Here is an 18839-nt window from a genome sequence, read left to right on the forward strand (position 1 = left end):
CAAATATAGCAAATATGTCTTTGTACCCATCACATTAAACCCTAGTTATAGAAACACATTGTGTTTTTGAGAGAGTAAGAAGGGAGCATACCGCTCAAACTACAGAAGATACATTGGACATATTTATTTCTTCACTGTTTGTTTGGGTCGACCCTTGTTTGTGTGTTTGGTTGGAATTGTGTGACTCCTAGTGAATGTGACCAGCTGCCTGCTGGAAACCCTGGAACATGTTTTGATTGTGACTTAAATTTCTCATAGGACTTTCTGCCACAGGCTTTGAGTGCAGCTGTGTGTTTTGGTGTAGAATCAAAATGCATATCTGTCAGCTTGGCTCATAAACCAGGAACAACATCCAGCCGTTTGGTTTGTGTGATGTGATTCTTCTCCCCGACAAAGCAGACTATCTCCAAGCCTTAAATCAACCTGGTGCAATTTTGTGCATGTTTGAGACATGCACACATAACATGGTGGTTCTACGCAGTAACGTAGCCAAAATTGTCACCATTTTTGGAAGCATATCATGTTCAGTTGTTTCATTAACAAATAGCTTGGCCTGCAGCTTAGAGGAGGTTCGTGTTCTGCCCTTGCCTGCCATCAAAAGTAATCTAAATGTAATAAAGGGCAAAGCTTACAAAGCCCTGCATGCATGTAGCCCAGATGAGTAATGAGATTTCAGCACAAGGGGCCATAAAGTCAAGTGCTTCAAATGCATTTTTAATATATTGTTAAGCACAACTTAAACACATCCACACATTTGATAGTACATCACTCTCTTTGCTCAGAGATACATCTCTGGGTAATCTGTATCTCTTCTCAAGAAAATACTGAGGGGACTTGCTGGCCAGGATACTGAGTGTTTTAGTCTCTGCACATCACAGGATATCGATTCCTTTCAAAGCTGTGTGCCTGAAGAAGAAAGAACGAGGGTGCAGTTTATCTTAGGTGACGCTGGAAGGACAGCCAGTGAACAGTGAACGGTTCTGTGTGAAGTCTCCCAAGATTAACTCCCAGCTGACATTGGGGGGAAAAAAGGTCAGTTTTAGAAGAGGATTTAAAGGAAATGTGAAAATGGTGATCTGGATTGTATTATTGTTGAGATTGGCACACCCCTTGGGAGGCAAATGAGTAAGAACCTCAGCAGACCCTGTTGCTGTACAACCCAGAAGTGCTGTATTTAAAATGGCAATAAAAAACATACAGCAATAGTTTGTAAATCCTCACAACACAAGTGGAATCTAATAGAGTACAAAACAAGTTGAGAATCCTAAAACTGGTAAAGCTCTGGACATCTATTTCGTACTCCTGTTTGCTTCTGTTCATCTCATATGAGATGAATCTCAAAGAGGTTGTTTGCATCTCTGGATGTTGGTGATTTTAAAATTTGCACTTAACATGGTGGAAGCTTAAAGTACATCTGTAGTTGCAGAACTGTTTTTGCTGACAACTTAGTAGATCTCCATAGATGTTTTCATAGATGTCTCCAAAGGTTTAGATGGTTTTTCACACTTGCCCCCTTAATGAACAGATTTCTTGAAGATATTATAGACTGAAAATGATAAAATCCTCAAATTCACTTTAAATACACAATGAGAAATGTTTGCATGAAGCACTTAATATCTTTACGAAAGTAGATGATTCAATCCCATGCTTGTTTTATTTAAGGGTCATTTTAAGATACTATTAATTTTTTCAAAGCTTAATTGCCAATCCCTACCCACATGATTCAATTTAATTCAATCCAGAAAACTTTATTTTGTCCCAAAGGGGCAATTGGAAGGACAATTGATATGTAGCTGATAACAGTGGTATGGGATAAAAAACCCTTGTTGTTGTTTTTGTAGTCTTATTTGTATGATAAAATCCATTGATAAGCTTTAAAGGAATTAAAGTAAGGCAATAAAAATTGCTACCTCTTGATTAGATGTTTTCCGTTCAAACTGTAAAAGAGAAATCAGACTTGGTCTTAGTGTCAATATTTACACATTTGACATGTTTAAAAGGAGTTTTTGTAACCCAAACGTCCGATTCAGTTGACCCATAAGTCTATTTTGTTAGTTTCTAAGGAACTGTAAAAGACTATTGATAACCATTCCAAGTTCAAACTTTATCTGAATATTTGAACTACAGCTGAACCCATCATAACCAAAGATACTATATATATGCTTCTCTAGCTTATCTTTATTGTAATTCGAAATCACACATGCAATACAGTGCACACATGTAAGGAACTTAAAATATTTTGTTACTTTCTTAGTAGCCCTGTTCTCTGCAGGCGTCTACACCTTGTATCACACATGTCTTGTAGGTGTCTTTCCACTCATCTTTTTAAATGAGCAGTAAATGCAACATGTAGTTTTAATTATTTTTACCTTCAAGTGTGTGTACACGTAATGTTTATACTATTTCCAGTCTCATTACATTGATTTCATGAATTTTTACGTCCTGACAATTGAAAACTAAGAAATGTAAATTCTGTGAAAAGACAAATGGAACATCAAAAGACGGTTGTTTTTTTTAGATTTCATGTGTCCAGTAGCACCACAATCTTTCAAATTGGATCATCCTCCACATTATGGGTCGCACGGAATTATGTTTAAACTATAGTGTTTTGAAAACAGTTGACTGCTTTCTTAGTAGACCTCAACAAAAAGAGCATTGCTGTGATGGTTTTTGTTTTTTTGTTCTATTACTCAAAAAAAAAAATGTTGTGCAGAGCTGCTCTGAGAAGTTACAGTCATCGCGGTTGTGTATTCACATGTATGTTGAAAAGCAGATGATTCAGAGTCGTTTGAGTAGACCTTTTGAGATGGAGACACAAGCAAGACATTTGCCAAGTCCATCAAAGAGGAAGTGGCATTTCACAAGGCAGCCTTAAAATATCCTCATGTTGCCATGTTGGTGAGTTGTAGTGAGGGGCTGTTTCCAACGCAGAGGATATAATGGTGGCAAACAGGTCTACTATCTCCACAGAAAATGTTGGCGTTCTCATCATTTTGAAAAGTAATGATTCAATCTTAAAATCTAAGCGCTATCGTATTTTGTCTTATTTCTTGTAAATGATGTCCACAAATTTACACTTTTTCATTCAGTTATTGAAAGTAGAGCACGTAATGTCCCACATTACACTTTCATTTCACATTTGAGTATTTAATCCTTTCATTTAAACATTAGGGCGTCTTAACGTTTTCTGTGAAAAATGTGTGAAAGCTGCTTGTTTTTCCTGTTCTTAATGTAACAAATGGTGTCTGAAAAAATGATCCCTGACTCAAAAACTGATCTGATCCAAATTCTGGGTTTCATGATCCGTTGCATCTCTATTGCTCGGGAATCGGTAATGTCATCGAACTTGGCTCTATTTCAGGATCACATTCGACAATGCATCCATCCTCACTGACCAGATGATTGGAAATGTTCCAAAGGATTGTAACGACTCCCATCGTGCTGTCGGAATCACGTTCAGTGTCTTTATTCCTTTTTTTTTTTTTTTTTTTGGAGGTTTCAGCTCACTCATATAGCTGTTTCCAAGGTAACCATTTGGAAATTTACCACATCTGACATTGGATACTGTCTGTCTCCATGGCAACCAGCCCCTTAAGTCCCATTTAATTGTAAGCATCAAACTTAAAGGAGAATGAAGCTGTAACTTTGGTAACATCCAGTTTCTCATCTTCATCCACTCTTTGCAATCCTCGACAAAAAGAGCATTGGTGCGATTGCTCGTTGTCTTCACTGCTCATTGTTAGTCCCTGACTTTATTTCCAGGATGCTGCTGTCACCAGGATCTGAAAAACAGTATTACCCGCCTGCAGCTCAGTATGCTATTTACTTATTGATTGAATTAAGAGCAGGTTTGATGCTACAGCTGCAGATTACTTCGTTAGTAATGGTTAAAGTGTTTGATGTGGTCTTTTCTACCCGCCTGTCACTTAATATCACACGGTTGTATTTCATTATGTTCCTGATATCCAACACAGTAAAGCACAGCTTATGAGACAACAGCCTTCGCTGTATTTCCATCATCTCTGACACTACTTGTCAGACAGTAAGAGCATGCACTCTCTTGCAATAGAATGGTGATTTTGGAGCTTGACTATTTGATATTTCACTGGTGTTTTCACATTAATTCTGAATGGTTTTATTCCGAATATGGAAAAAAAAAAACCAGGCTCCTAATGCTATTAGCAAGAATCCATTGTGCCCACATCTAAACAACCAATCATGGGGGTGTAGAGTGTCTGAGAGAGTCCAAAGCCCCTCCCCATAGAGGAAGCAGCTGCGTCTTAAGAGAAAGAGCATGCAGGGGAACGGGGGGGATTGCCTGCTCCACGCACACTAGTGTCATTTACACTCGGTCAGAGACTCCTCCTGGTTCACATTTGGGACTTTCCAAATATGTGTTTACATGATCAGCTCAGGAAGCAATATGGTTGCCCTGATGATTGAACTGTATTCACACCGGTGAAGCTAGAGAAGACGGATGGGCTAATATCAATTATTACAGATGTCTTTGAAGCTATTTATGCAGCCATTTTGTTAGCAGACATATCGCATCTGTTAGTGAATAAAGAAAAGAAAATCAAACCGTACCATGAATTCAATGTGACTGAGTTGGAGTTTGAATTTTCCAGTCATCGTCACTGCACAGCAATGTTTAAGATCATCCTCCCTTGCAGGGATGTTGCTACATAGAGTCTTTCCATTAAAGAAGGCTCCATGACTGATTTCTTTTACCATTTTTGAAGAAAGTGCTCAGAATATAAATGATGTGAAAAGCTGTCCATCGCAGTTCTTCATCAGCACTGATAGAATCATTTGACAAAAAAGTAACAGACTGTGAGACAAAACAATTCCTGTCACCAACGTAACAGAAGACATGGGTCTTACACGCACACTTCAGTTTTTCAGGAAATTGATAATATACTGTACACATGTTCCACTGATATCATCAGTAGGATTAAAAAATAATATCCAATATGAGAGAGATCTAGTAAAAAAAAATTTTTAAAGAATGCAAAATATCTTCATGTCTGTATCTCAGAAAATACAAATATTTCTGTCACTCTGTCCAGCCTGGACCTGCAAAGGACTCACGGTTAGTGGAGATGAATGGATGGAACTGAAAATCATACAGGCTTTAATGTGGATATTTTTCTCTAAATACCAGCTAACAGCAGGGCGTGTTGGGTTTCCCATTGTGATGATGATGATGTTAATTTTTAATGCCCTTAACAGGAAACAAGGAACTGAGCTCTCACTACCTAGAAAGACTCATCATTTGTCTTCCATATGTACTGCATGAACAGACACTGTTGGCCTTTTTAGGTTTGCCATTTCTAAATATATCTGGCTTTGATTTAAGCCCAGGCTGCACAGCAGGTAGCACTGCTTCCTCACAGCATTAAGGTTCCGGGTTTGATTCCTGTGCAGGGTTTGTATGTTTCTCCCACCTCCAAAAACATGCAACTTAGGTGAATTGATCATACGTGTGAGTGTGGACGTCAGCGATTGTTCGTCTTTCAAGTGGCCCACGATGCGCTGTTGACGCAGCCAGGGTGTACCCCATTTTTCTTGTAGCCAGCTGGGATAGTCTTCAGCGTAACCTGTTATTCGCAAGGCGGAAAAGCGACTGAAGACAAAATGATTAGTCTTCTCAACTTCAAAAAAATTGGTGGATCTTAGACCAAGAAGACACATATCTCCCCTGCTGTGGGAAGGTACTTTTTACACTGATAATATTAAGCATTTTATTTATTTTTGAAAATATAACTCAATGAAATGCACCACCAGTGGGGTTCCCTGACTATCTTCTCAAACTTATTGTGTGCATCCCTAAATTTCCACAAAACTCCTCAAGGCAACCTCCTGAAAAGTGGACTGATGGCCGCTGCCATTAGGGAGGTACCATTTCCATGAAGGAGGGTATGTTGTCTGCCTCAGTCCTGATATAGGTGGTGTGTGTCAAAGCAACATCCTCATGGATGGCAGGACTCAAGGTTTCCCAGCGGGACATTGCTTGAAGGGTTGCACTTCCTCTGCTGGCTTGTCTGCTTCCCATGGTGAATCGTTGTGTTATTTATTCCACATTTAAGGGATGCACATGCACCCAGCATCCACAGGATCTAAAAGAAGAACACGATCCATTCTACCAGAACCGTTGCAGGTGATTTCTTCAGCAAATAGGGTTCAGATTGGGCTCTCTGACTGTTCTACTGCTACACAGCAAACTGTGATGGAGCATGAACACTGTCAGGCTTCAACAGCTTGTGCTTTAGTAGCTCTCCTCCTCAGGCAACACAGGATAGCCTTGACTCCCCAAGCACATTAGCAAGCTTTGGGCACACATGACCCCATCGACTTCCATCAGTACACTTTTTTGAACACATCAACTTCAGGGACAGAACGTTCAGTCACTGCCTGGTGTTTCTCACCCAGTGACAGGTGGCATTTGAATGAAATAATATTATTTACCTGTCAGGAGTTCAGATATTATGGCTGATCAGTGTATATATGAATGAATTATTAATGTAAAATGTAAATATCTTGATGAACAGTTACATTTATTATATCAGGTTCATAATCATTCCATCTATAACAATGAGTCACACATGGACGTTTATAAGCTGAGAGCTGGTTTGCAGCAACTAAGGAAGAGTCACATGCCTGGAGAAGTGTTAGCAAGCGTTTGCCTTGAGTAGTGTTCTGCATTGACACAGTTGGTGATCAGTTCAATGACCTTAGCTGGGGAAGTGTTTCTGCTGTACAGTGCTGTCCTGCCTGCAGCCTCCTGCCGATGTCCCAGACAACCCAGGGCTTTTGCTGAGTTCAGTCTCACTCCAGATGTACAGGAACAGCAAGACTGACCGGTGTCTGGTCAGATGGCAGAATGGCCTCTGATTTGTTTGATCATTTATTAAGAGTAAAGTGCAGTAGTGCCTTTAGATACTAACAACTCATAATTCAAAACAAGTTTTCCCCATTTGAAAAAACTAAATTCATTTTAATATGTTCCAGCCTTGTCAAAAAGCCCCAAACCCTAAATTATATATTTTTAAAAACAACACATTTTGTATCAACCAATAGATATTCTTCCTGTGCGTAGTTAATTATATATGTTAGGGAAAAAATGATAAAGTATGAAAAGAAACGCAAAAGTCACAAGAACATACGATCTACATCTTTACTCCATGAACGAGAATGAGACACGGTCTCAGCTGATGTTATATCCGTCCTCCAGCACGGTGGAAAGAATGAGAATCGGTCTCACCTTATGTTATATTCATCTGCCAACTAGCGGTAGTGTCCCGAAGCGTGGCTTGTATCTCAGATTTTGACACGTATGTTGAACAAAAACTTTGGATGTCGAGCGGCTCGTATCGTTAGATGCTACTCAGACGTCATGTTTGGTGACATTTTCCCCTGACTGAAGGACATTCCCCTCCTGCAGGTGCAAGCGGGGGATTACTACACATGATGCTAGAATGGCAATTACAGTATTTTCTGTACTATAAGGCACACCTAAAAGCCTTTAATTTTCTCAAAAATCAGCAGTGCGCCTTGTAATCCTGTGCATCTTATATATATATTAAAATGTTTTAAAATAGGTCATTTAAGGTACGCCTTATAGTCCAGTGCGCCTTGTAATCCTGTGCATCTTATATATATTAAAATGTTTTAAAATAGGTAATGTAAGGTACGCCTTATAGTCCAGTGCGCCTTGTAGTGCAGAAAATACTGTAGCATTGATTAGCAAATCTAAGCAAATTTCTCATATTCAGTATTAACCCTTCCCACCTAATACTGTACATATGGAGCCAACCTCGGTCGGCCTAAATATAGTTTTGCTTTGTGTGTCAAAATAAGTGGTGTTGGCACAGAGTAGCGGATATAGCGGCCCTCCTGAGGGTTTGCCATCTGAAGGCTGGTGAAGTGGTGCGATAAAAAGACAGTGTTTCTTTATTAGACATGTTCGGGTTAGACTTTTTTTTTTTTTTTTTACATTTACAATATGTCACAGATGGAAGAACACTTTGTAACCACAGTCTCTCTGTTGTAGCCATCAGTGTTTCCTTAGGTGTATTGATGACTTCAAACCCAGTCCAGCAGACCAGAGGCCATCCCTGGGCCTAAATGTGATTACTACACATTTAAAGGGATTATGCTCCAGTGGCTCATTGGAGCAGATTACCGGCAGACTGACACTATATCCTCTTACTGATCATTAAGTAACAAGTCATGGGGATTATCACTTCATAAACTTCAGTTTCATTGTTTTCCATGGGCTCTGTGCTCAAATGTTTAATATAGGAAGTCAGGTTGTGTTTGGGTCTTTGTTCACTGAGCATTCAGGACTTGAGCTATCAGAATTTTTAAGTTTTTACCGCTTACTGTAGCTCAGACAGGAAACTGTGTCTGTTGTTTACTGTTTGCTTATTTCTCCATTCGTTCCTGTCCCTCCAGTTGTCCATTCCTGGCGGAGAAGTTGACCCCAGTTATCCCAGTCATAGGAGGTGTACTGTTTATGTTTGTACTGGGGACTCTCCTGAGAACCAGCTTCAGTGACCCAGGGGTGCTGCCCAGGGCCACCCCAGATGAAGCAGCTGACCTCGAAAGGCAAATAGGTAAGATTAAGTTAGTCTGTTTTATTGTTACTCGACCTTTTAATGTTGATTCTTCATCTATCCTTTCTTACTTTATTTTTCTGTCTTTTACTTTTGACTGTGTTTTCACCAGCTCTATCCAGTTGTTGTGTTTTGTGTCCAGGTTCCTCCTCCCTCTGTCTGATACTGTATTTATCTGAGTCAGCATGACATACAGGGGAGAAAGTTTCTTTCTTTACTTATAAAAGGTTCTTGATGATCTGACTGATGCATCTGGAATTTGTCATGGGATGAAGCCTCAGTTGCCTTTCAAAGGACTTTGCATTTAGGTGGAGGTGGAGCGCTGGCATTGCTGTGACCAAACCTTTGACCTATTTTTTTTTTAACCCATCTTCTCCAAGGGTTGCTGTCTGGTCTTACATGATTTATACATGTCCTCTGAACGACTTCTGAATCTAATTTGTGTTGTGAAAGTTCAAGCTCTATGGTCAACTGAATTACTAGCATCACAGCAGCAATCATAGCTTGCCTTGAGAAACATTGTAGCTGGGAGCAGTTTTTGATGTGTATTACATTTGCTCATATTTTCATTTGTTCACAAGTCACAGGGTTGATTTGAATTTAACACAATGGATGACTCACAGGTTCTGAGTGCCGCCTCTGTTCTGATGTAAGTCATAAATTGAGAATTTGGAAATATAACCACTCAACAGCTTCTTTTTCTTACATCTGCTATGTATGGTGTTTCTCATGCACAGTTCATATATATTGCAGTCAGCATAAGAGTTTAACCTCTAAAGTAAAAAAAAAAAAAAACTCTTTAACTACTGAATTGGATTAATAGCTCATTTACTCATTAGCTACACTTATTATTACAGACATTTTACGCTGCCATGGTCAACAATAGCGAATGTCCTCACAGAAAAATGTGAAGTCACACTAAGTGATCATCGTAGAGCTGATTTTGTAAGCACGGAAACTACAGTCGGCAAATGAGAAATAAGAGGAACACAACTTTTGGCACATTGTCAGTTTTCAAGCAAAGTGCTTGAACATCCTGTAGACAGTGTCTGACTGGTCGATTGATAAAGGATTGATCCAGAAAAATAATCTCCATCCTGTATGTGTGATGTTTGGACGGCTGAACTCTGAACATTAGAAGTTTTTTGTTATAGGTCTGATCTGCTGGTTATTGAATTTTTTATTCCTGATATGTGTCTTTTAATTCCATAATATATCTTTATATCATACATGTTGCATCCACTCAATGTATGTCTATATCTTAAGCCTTTATACACTTTATGATGGTCAAAATTGAATAAATACTGTAGTTTGGCAGTTTGTGCAAGAACAAAAAAATAGAAAATTAATTAACTATTGATAACAATCCTCAATAACGACTGCAGCCTCTTTTGTAGCCACTTTATAAAAGGACTTTTTGCTGCACACACTTGTTTACCCTTGTTGTTAACTCTTTAAGATGTCGCTTACACCCCTCATCACACACTCGCCTGTTGCAGTCGACTGAAAGTAGATATAACCATCAGATCGGATTCGGTCAGAGGGGAACTTGCCGGTAAATCACAGACCAATAAATCAGTCTTGTTGTCCTGTAGCTAAATTGTTCACACATATTTCTTTCAAATGTGTGATTTTTCTTTTTAAATCTTATTTTTTGAACCTCTTGAAAGTTCTGGTTCAGGGTTTTTTTGGGGGGATGAGAACCTTCTCTTTCCTAACTCTTGTCTTTTCCGTGCTTGAGGCCACTGGGTCATCATTAAACAAAGTTTTGACTAACTTAATTAATCTCATTAGCAGACTTAAAAGCTTTTGGACGGATGGTAAAGTACAGAGCGCTTGGAGCAGTGGGCTAAAACGGTGCTCTGCCATATTTTACTGGCACACTTTTTCTTTTTTACAGAGGATAAACAAATAAATAGTGGAAAATGCGTACTGACCCAGATACCACATTACAATCCCCTCTCCCCATCATTTCATTCCCATGTGGCTTTTGTGCTTTGAATTCACACATGTATCCATCGGCTGCTTCTAAACCAGAGTCTTGTGTTGTCACGTTGTCGGTCACCTGTAGCTGCAGATGTGTGCAAACAGGTGGTGAAATTCTAGAACAGATGGAGTGTTTTGGGTGTCGACAGTTTGGCAGTAATTGCATGGTAACAACATTGTGGGAGGGTTGACCTTCATTCTGACTTCCAATAAAATCATACGAATGTTAAAAGGAGGTTAAACCAGTTTTCATTTGGCAATAACCTAGAACTGGGATGCTCTTACGTTAGCTCATTCTTTTCTGGAAACATCTACGCGGATGCCAGTAAACTAATATCCTGTTTTAGTGTTGGTGCCATTATGGATTCCATTATCATCCATTCGAAATAACCTGGCCTTTAATAGCTCAAGCATTTTATGCACAAACATACAGCTTTGCTCCAAGTGGACCATATTGGGCCTGGAAAAACACGGAAAGGATTTTTTCATGTGTTTTATTTATGATTATTTATTGCATTGCTTATTGCTGTTCTCTCTCTGTAGGTCCAGTCAGTCTTCATATGTACCCGCCTACACCTCCATTCACGCTGTGTTTCTATTCAGACACCTTTAAACCTCTGTCTCTCTCCCGATCTTTCCCTATCTCTCGTTCTCTGTGTGTCTCTGTCTCGCTCTCTCACCCATTTGTCTTGAGTCAGTGATTAAATGTTTTTTAAAGTGCCTGCTTTTTTATTGGTCAACACTTATTTTATTTCTTTTCTTTTCTGTGTGTCATGTGAGCTTGCTCTCGTTCGTTCCTTGCTTCCTCCCCTCTTCCATGCAACAGGACCCATTCTCCAGCATTTTACGTCACAGCGAGGCAGCTCTCAGTCCATTTTCATTCGCAGCTTCTTTTTTAAGTATGTCCTTATGTAACTGTGCAGGCTCTGATAAGAAGAAAGCTTTTCAGATGTCAGTGCTGCCATTAAGTAATGGCTCTTAACCACTTCAGGCTTCGTTTCCCATATACTCAATGCAGCTCTTTTGATCTGCAATTTGATGTACAGCACTTGGTTTCCTCATTTATTTCTGTCCAACTGAATTTTCCATACAAATCAGTAATCGTTTACAAGGCACATTTGGAGGTTGATAGAAATGATGATCTATCTACTTATAACTCTGTCAAGTGTATTTGGCCTCTTTGTTGTCCATATATTCATGTATGCATGGAGTTGTCTACATTAAAACAAAAATCCCTCAATCATCTGCCAGAAGCACAAGAGGTTTTCAGTTCCACTGCGGCCTCATGAATAGGTAATGATGTTTGGAAGTCAAAGTGCTACAAACTCAAGTCGGACACCAGGTCTATTGATCTGTTGACTAAACAGTGGAGACCTGATGTCAGTACAATACGAGACGCCAATATCTCGTTCTCCATGTACTCTAAGAGGGAAACTGATAGCGAGCTGCTGCTGTCAGCATGAGCAGATATTACAGCTGTCTGCCAAGTGCTGTAACCTCAAACTCAAGGCCCGGGGGCCAAATGTGGCCCACCACATCATTTCAGATTCCAAGTTATTTAACATTAAAAAGTAGTTACATTTATGTTACATTACATTGAGTTACATTTATAAGTTACATCTGGCCTTTTGAGGACACCCATTATACTGATGTGGTCACCGGTGTAAATTAGTTTGACATCCCAGCTCTAGAGCGTGAAAAAGAAGTTTGAATGTGAGTGCATTAAATGTAAACTTTCAAAATTTTACTTCTGATGCAACAGAACTGCTATTTTATTCCTCCTTGAAATGGAGACAGAAGTCGATTTCTTTCTGTGTTCTACGTTTCATTTTTGGGTATGTTGGCCTTCCTGCCCTCTAGATCAGGACCAGACAGGCTGGTATTAGTTCAGCCACCATATGTCAAATCAGAAAGATTCTCTGAACTATTAATCAGAGTGACAGATGATCAGGGCTGCTGGCTTCCTTCTCTCTAGTTTGTACCCAGCCCGGAACTTGTTCTGCTGAAGAAAGATGAACGCAGTGTCGAATTCAATGAAGAGAAGCTGCTCCTCTCACCACAGACCATTTGTATCATCTGCCATGTTGTTATTTTTATCCTTTGGTACTAGTGAATAGTCTGCTTATCTACTGATTCAGTCGAGAATTCATCCTGAATGGATCTGAATATCACAGAAATGGAGGAATGTTGTCACAGGCATACTTTTGTTCAGATGTTTAACTACAGTCACAGCAGGGCAGCTGATAATCGCTCAACATCTCACCGGATGTTTCTTTTCTTTCTCTAAAGAAGGAAGAGACCCATGCTGGGCTGCACCCCCAGTCTGAAGGAACTTATCACAGACCTATCAGCTTTTCTGGGTGGAAATCTGCTGAAGAGAGGCTCATGCATGCTAAGTATAGATAATTGTGTGTAGTCTATGGTGGATGAAAATTGTGACATTGTTGAAGCGTGAATAACTTCATATAGCATTATTCCCTGCAGGGTTTGTAGTGGTATGGGAGAGTAAGGCACAGTTTCAAGGGCAGGTCTAGATAATTATGGGAAAATGAAAAATAAGTATTGAAAATGTAAAATTCTGTATCTTTGCTATTATACTGGATGTGCACATGTTGTGGTACGTTATATTTTGAGCCGCAGTCAAATTTTCACCATGAGTGCAAAGGCCACTGGTATGAGTAGCTGGCATCAGAGTCACTGGAGCGAGTTGAACAAGATTGATGGTGTGTGGTGCACAGTTTAACAACAACCAGTTTGACTACATTAGTAATAGGATGGAACGGGTGGAGGAAAGTGTCAGGTGTGATGTGTGATAGAAGAGTTTCAGCTAAAATGAAGGGAAAGGTGTACAAAACTGTGGTGAGACCAGCGATGTTGTTTGGTCTAGAGACAGTGTCACTGAAGAAAAGACAGGAGACAGAGCTAGAGGTAGCAGAGATGAAGATGCTGAGGTTCTCTCTGGGAGTGACCAGGAAGGATAGGATCAGGAATGAGTACATCAGAGGGACAGCACATGTTAGAGGTTTTGGAGATAAAGTCAGAGAGGCCAGACTGAGATGGTTTGGACATGTCCAGAGGAGAGATAGTGAATAAATTGGTAGAAGGATGCTGAGTTTTGAACTGCCAGGCAGGAGACCTAGAGGAAGACCAAAGAGGAGGTTTATGGATGTAATGAGGGAAGACATGAAGGTAGTTGGTGTGAGAGAAGAGGATTCAAAGGACAGGGTTAGATGGAGGCAATTGATTCGCTGTGGCGACCCCTGAAGGGAAAAGCCGAAAGGAAAAGAAGGAAGTAACTCTGTTTGTGAAACTGGCTGGATAAACCCAAATAACAAAACTGGTTGGCAAATGATTTGCTATATCTGAGGAAGAGTCAGTCCTTAGTCTGAAAAGGTGACACCCTGTGTCAATAGATTGTTGGTCCAACCCAGCAGCAATTGATGCATCTACCACCACATCAAGTGATGAATAGTAAGCATAGAAGCTAGCCTTAACTAGCTTAGCCTTACAATGGCCATGTAAACTAACGTTGGCTGGAAGGATTAACCAGATTCATCTTTTTTTTAGTTGTCAAACTATATTTGTAAATCTCTTGTGGTCATTTATTCAAACATCACCTTGTAGGTCTGTGGGTAGCACTGTACCTGACTTTGACTGGAAATAAATGTGAGACTGAACTGTAACTAAAGCAAGGCTTTATTATTTCTGAAGCGTCATGAGATGTTAGAAGTGTCGACTTTTCCGTCTTGAAATTTTAGCTCTTTAATGCTGACCATCGCACTTAACACCAAAACCTGGCATCAAACCTGTCTTAAATGAATCATCGTGGACAGGATGGTTCATTGGGCTGTATTGATTCTGGCCTGTCGGCCTCCATCTTCAGAAATGGAAAAATGGAAAATAAATCAGGTGAACACTGACTCTAGGATGTAGACTGTAGATAGCTTTGCATGACTGCAGTTTGTTTTCCTGTTGTCAAAGTGCGTTTCTCTGAATGTCTGTCTGACATAGGTCAGAGTTGTTCATCTTCACACAGGGGAGAATTAATTACACCCAGGTTTGGAGTGACAATTACATTTCATGCTCTCACTTTAACGACTACTGCAGTTCTCCTCATCTCAATATATTCTTTACCAGGTCATTCAGTTTTGACTTCTTTGTTATTGGCAGAATAATAACTCACAGGTGTGAAGACAAAAGAAAGAGGCTCTATTATGAATTCACTTGACATTTTAACCATTACATTTGTGAATCGCATTTACACGAACCTCAGCCTGACCTGTTATTATGACTGGAAACCAGGACATGTCTGCTAGATGGAAGAACTGTAAGGGTTCAGTGTGACACAGAAGAGTCACAGAGACTACTGATAAGAAAGTGTTGGCACAAGAATGAGCTCAGATGTCTAAATAAAGACAAGCAGAACAATAAACTCATGTGGAACGTCCAGTCTTGTGGTGTCTGTTTTATGAATTTATTTTAATTTCCCATTTGCACGTAAAGGTCACTGTCTCGACTGTTGGTTGCTTTTATCAGAAGTGAATCATTGATTTTTTTTTTGGTCAAGCTAAGGTTTCTTTATTTAGCAGCAGTGTTAGATAAACATCCAGTCAAATCATCACGAGTCCAACTACAACTCTAAGCGTCTCCCACAGTACACCATTTATGTAATTCCAGTCATATGTGTTCCACAGCACTGTTTTATACTCATTAAATTTCCCTTCGAAAAAACGGCTTTATTTCTTATTCTTTCCTCTTAGTCATTATTTGCTCATCCCAGGCTTACAGAAACATGGACAGGAAACAGACAGAAATAAAGAAAACCTTTTGATGATTGAGTTTGTTTATATATATACATATATATAATATGACGAGGGAAGAACCTTAGAGGACTTCTTTCAAATAAAGTATGGCGTCTTGCAAAAATAGAGGGAAAACAGCATTCTAATCATGAGGCAACACGATGGTGACGTTACCTCCAGCATCCAGGAGCGACAGTGACCTACAGTCAACGAGTCTAGAAGCATTCATGGTGTTTGCTATTGTGCCAGCCAACCGTGCAGCATTGCTTTCCAGACATGTGTCTTGTGCTTCGAATGACTCGGATTCCTCCTGCATCTGATGACGCAGGCGTGTTCACAGATAGTAACATGACTGAAGCTGATCTTCAACAAAGATTAGATGCACAGTTATGGGTTAATGTGTACTTTATTTTAGAGTACAGTTATGGAGAACTCTTTTCTAGCTTTTTAAATTGCAAATTGAACGTTTAAAATGATGCGAAAGGGGAAGTTAACGTTTTATCTGAAAAAACTCAAAGAAATAGAACGTTTTTCTTGTCGTCATGACTTGCATACGACAAATGTAGTCGTGTTGTCCTGTTAGCAGCAATGGTGAAATGTACTCTGGTTTGTGGGGAAAGAAAACACACGTCCAATTGTCAGACTCACAAACCAGTACTGTATTAATGAAATAAATATATCAATAAAGTCAACAGTCATTTTAAAGTTAAAACAATAGCAGTTAGTATTGCTGGATGAGGCTGGAGGTAAAGTAATGTCTACAGCAACACCGCACTGTCTTGGGCTCCCAGCAACTGGCATGATTTTAGTACATGCAGAGTTTAAGCCAATGGACAGATCCAGAGGTATACACTTTACATGTAAACGGACATACAAATATTCCTTATAATAGAGCAAGATGCACTGCCTTGAAATGAATCATATCGCAGCCCGGCACAGGGTGAAATTGAGCATATTCTGTGCCCAAATTTATCCCAACACTGGTTTCCGCATTACTTGAAGGGTGACAACAGAAAGATCATCAGAAGAAATGTGATCTTGGATGCGAGCAATTGCTGTTACAATTATAAGGTCAGAAGATCGTCACATTGCTTGTCGGCAAGTAAACAAATGTGGCCTGGAAAAAATAAAGCATGGAAAATAGGAAAATAGATGTAATAGAGTGCCTTCTTTATAACAATCCGTGAACTGCTTGATGTTTTAACTTTACCAAAACACAAAGTGAAGCTAGGGATTAGTGTATAAAAACTTTGTCTTGTAAATCTGGAAGGTTTCACTGGTGACCAGGAGCTGAAGTAGGATTTTGGACTTTGGGAAATATACAGAACAGGATTAACCTTCCAGCCAACAGTATAACAATGCTTGTGCATAAAGTGCATCTTATTATCTGCCAGTAATAAGTTTTTATACTTGCCATCTGTCTCTTTTGTGTTTGTCCTCCCTGCGGACCTCATTGGACTTTGTTAAGCAGCCAGAAGTCCAGGGTAGAACAAGAGCTGTGTTGTGTTCCTCTGCACTGTGATGCCTCATCCAATACCTGGTCGTACCATCACTTATCATCCTTGATACAGGCTGGTATCATATTTATGTTTCCAAATTATTGAACTGATCTCTATCAGGGTCTTGGCCAAGGCCTTTGTCAGTTCAGTAGTGACAAACTTTGAAGGAGAGAACTTGCTTCGTCATGAGCTACAGGGCAGAGATGTGGAGCATTTTTATTTCAAGGAATAAGCAAATGTGCAAAGAATAAAAGGCTTTGATCTGAAAGTAGTCATGTATTTGATCAGAATTATCTCAGGATTTGCTATCATCTGATATGCTTTACAAATTTAACCCTGAGTTGGGCATACTCTAGACTCAACAGAAATGACTACAAAATGGTAGTGAGATGAAGTGTTCAGCACATAACTCCTCCAAGGCCGAACATGCCTACACATCTATCAAAGCACCATAATAAAATATTTCAAAGAGGGACTCCCTCTTTGAAATATTTTATTATGGTGGAATGATTTATGTAACACAAATGTTTTTGATCCAACAGCTCTAGATTATTATCTGGATCCACTCAACATTATATACTCAGAGATATCAAGACCTCAAACATACGATTGCTTTCACATCACAGTCATAATAATCCTAGTTATTTTTAGAATTCCTGGATTCGCCCTTATATCCAGATCTGCACCAACATTGAGTGGAGCCTCTGAATCACTTCTTAACAAAATTGACTGAAATTAGATTTTGCACAATTTGCTAACAGTCAAACAAACAGCAGTTCAACAAACGAGTATAACAAAACACCAGTGGTGGTGAGGGTCATGATGCTCATCAACAACCAACATTAACAGGCTTTTAGCATCAACCACCCATAAAGCATGGGCACATGTCCTTAAATGGAACGTACCAACATGTCCAGGCAGGTGTCGTTGTTCTTGACCTGTTTTGGACCAGGTGATGTCACTGAAGATGTCAATGAAGATCCAGAGCTAGATGCCTCCAACTGTTCCAACTCATCCTTACTTAGCAGGGTGAAAAATATGCACAAGTAGTAAATTAGTTAACACAAACTTTTCCATGTTGTTGTACATTGGCAGCAGAATTGTTGTACATAATATTACTTTACCACCTTATCTCATACCTGTTCAAAATAAAAACTGCAGGGCAATGCACAGACAATATAACTAACTTCCATTATTTGGCATATTTAATAATACTTATTTATTGCTGATCTATTCAAAAAAATTAAGTTGCCCAACAAAAAAAAATCCTCATTTGAATTTATGATTCAGTTAAACGAGACAATGGGCTGAATACTTTCTCATTGTTTTTAGTCAATGTTGCAGTTTTTGTAATTAAAGGGTATTTTTGTAAATTATTCTCTTGTTCATTACTTTAAAAAAATCACTTTTTAAAACCAGAGGGAGGTTAATAGCATATGTATTATTAAAGAGGAGTTATCTTCAAATTAAATCTTATCTGTTGTAATTTATAATTATTTCCTTTTTATTTCCTTAGAATTAGAAGTGATCAGTGCAGTTGTCATACCTTTTTACTTACAATAATTTGTCATTGTGCAAGAATTATATTTGTCATTGTGCAAGACTTTGGGATTACTGTGCGACACAGCAGCCTTACAGGATTAAGGGAGGAGGGAGGCTGCAGACATTGTTTCTGTTGGTCAGCCAACAACCTTGTATAATTGGTCATGTTTCCATCTCAGTTGTAGTTCCATGTTCTTAAGTTTTTGGTGTGTTTGCATGTGAGTCCTCTTGCATATATGTATGTTATTTTATGGTTTGAAGCTCTTGGGCTGGGTCTTATTCTCTGAGGGATTTCCCAGTGGACGCTGACGCTGTACATTTTCGTGTCTAGGATAGCAGCGTACAAATGGCTTTATTCAGCAGAAAAGCTGCTCTGACAGTCCCTCACTACT

General features: G+C 39.3%; 1 protein-coding gene across 3 annotated transcripts in view; it reads left to right on the forward strand.

Moving 5' to 3' along the window:
* zdhhc14 (zinc finger DHHC-type palmitoyltransferase 14) overlaps positions 1–18839 on the forward strand; it is a 43448-nt gene that overhangs the window by 8901 nt on the left and 15708 nt on the right. For all 3 annotated transcript variants that reach the window (XM_068338150.1, XM_068338149.1, XM_068338148.1), the window contains exon 3: positions 8458–8618. In XM_068338150.1, coding sequence (XP_068194251.1) covers positions 8458–8618 — 161 coding nt within the window. The remainder of the gene's footprint in view (positions 1–8457; positions 8619–18839) is intronic.

The sequence above is a fragment of the Antennarius striatus genome, chromosome 17, assembly GCF_040054535.1.
Source record: "Antennarius striatus isolate MH-2024 chromosome 17, ASM4005453v1, whole genome shotgun sequence".
Lineage (NCBI taxonomy): Eukaryota > Metazoa > Chordata > Actinopteri > Lophiiformes > Antennariidae > Antennarius > Antennarius striatus.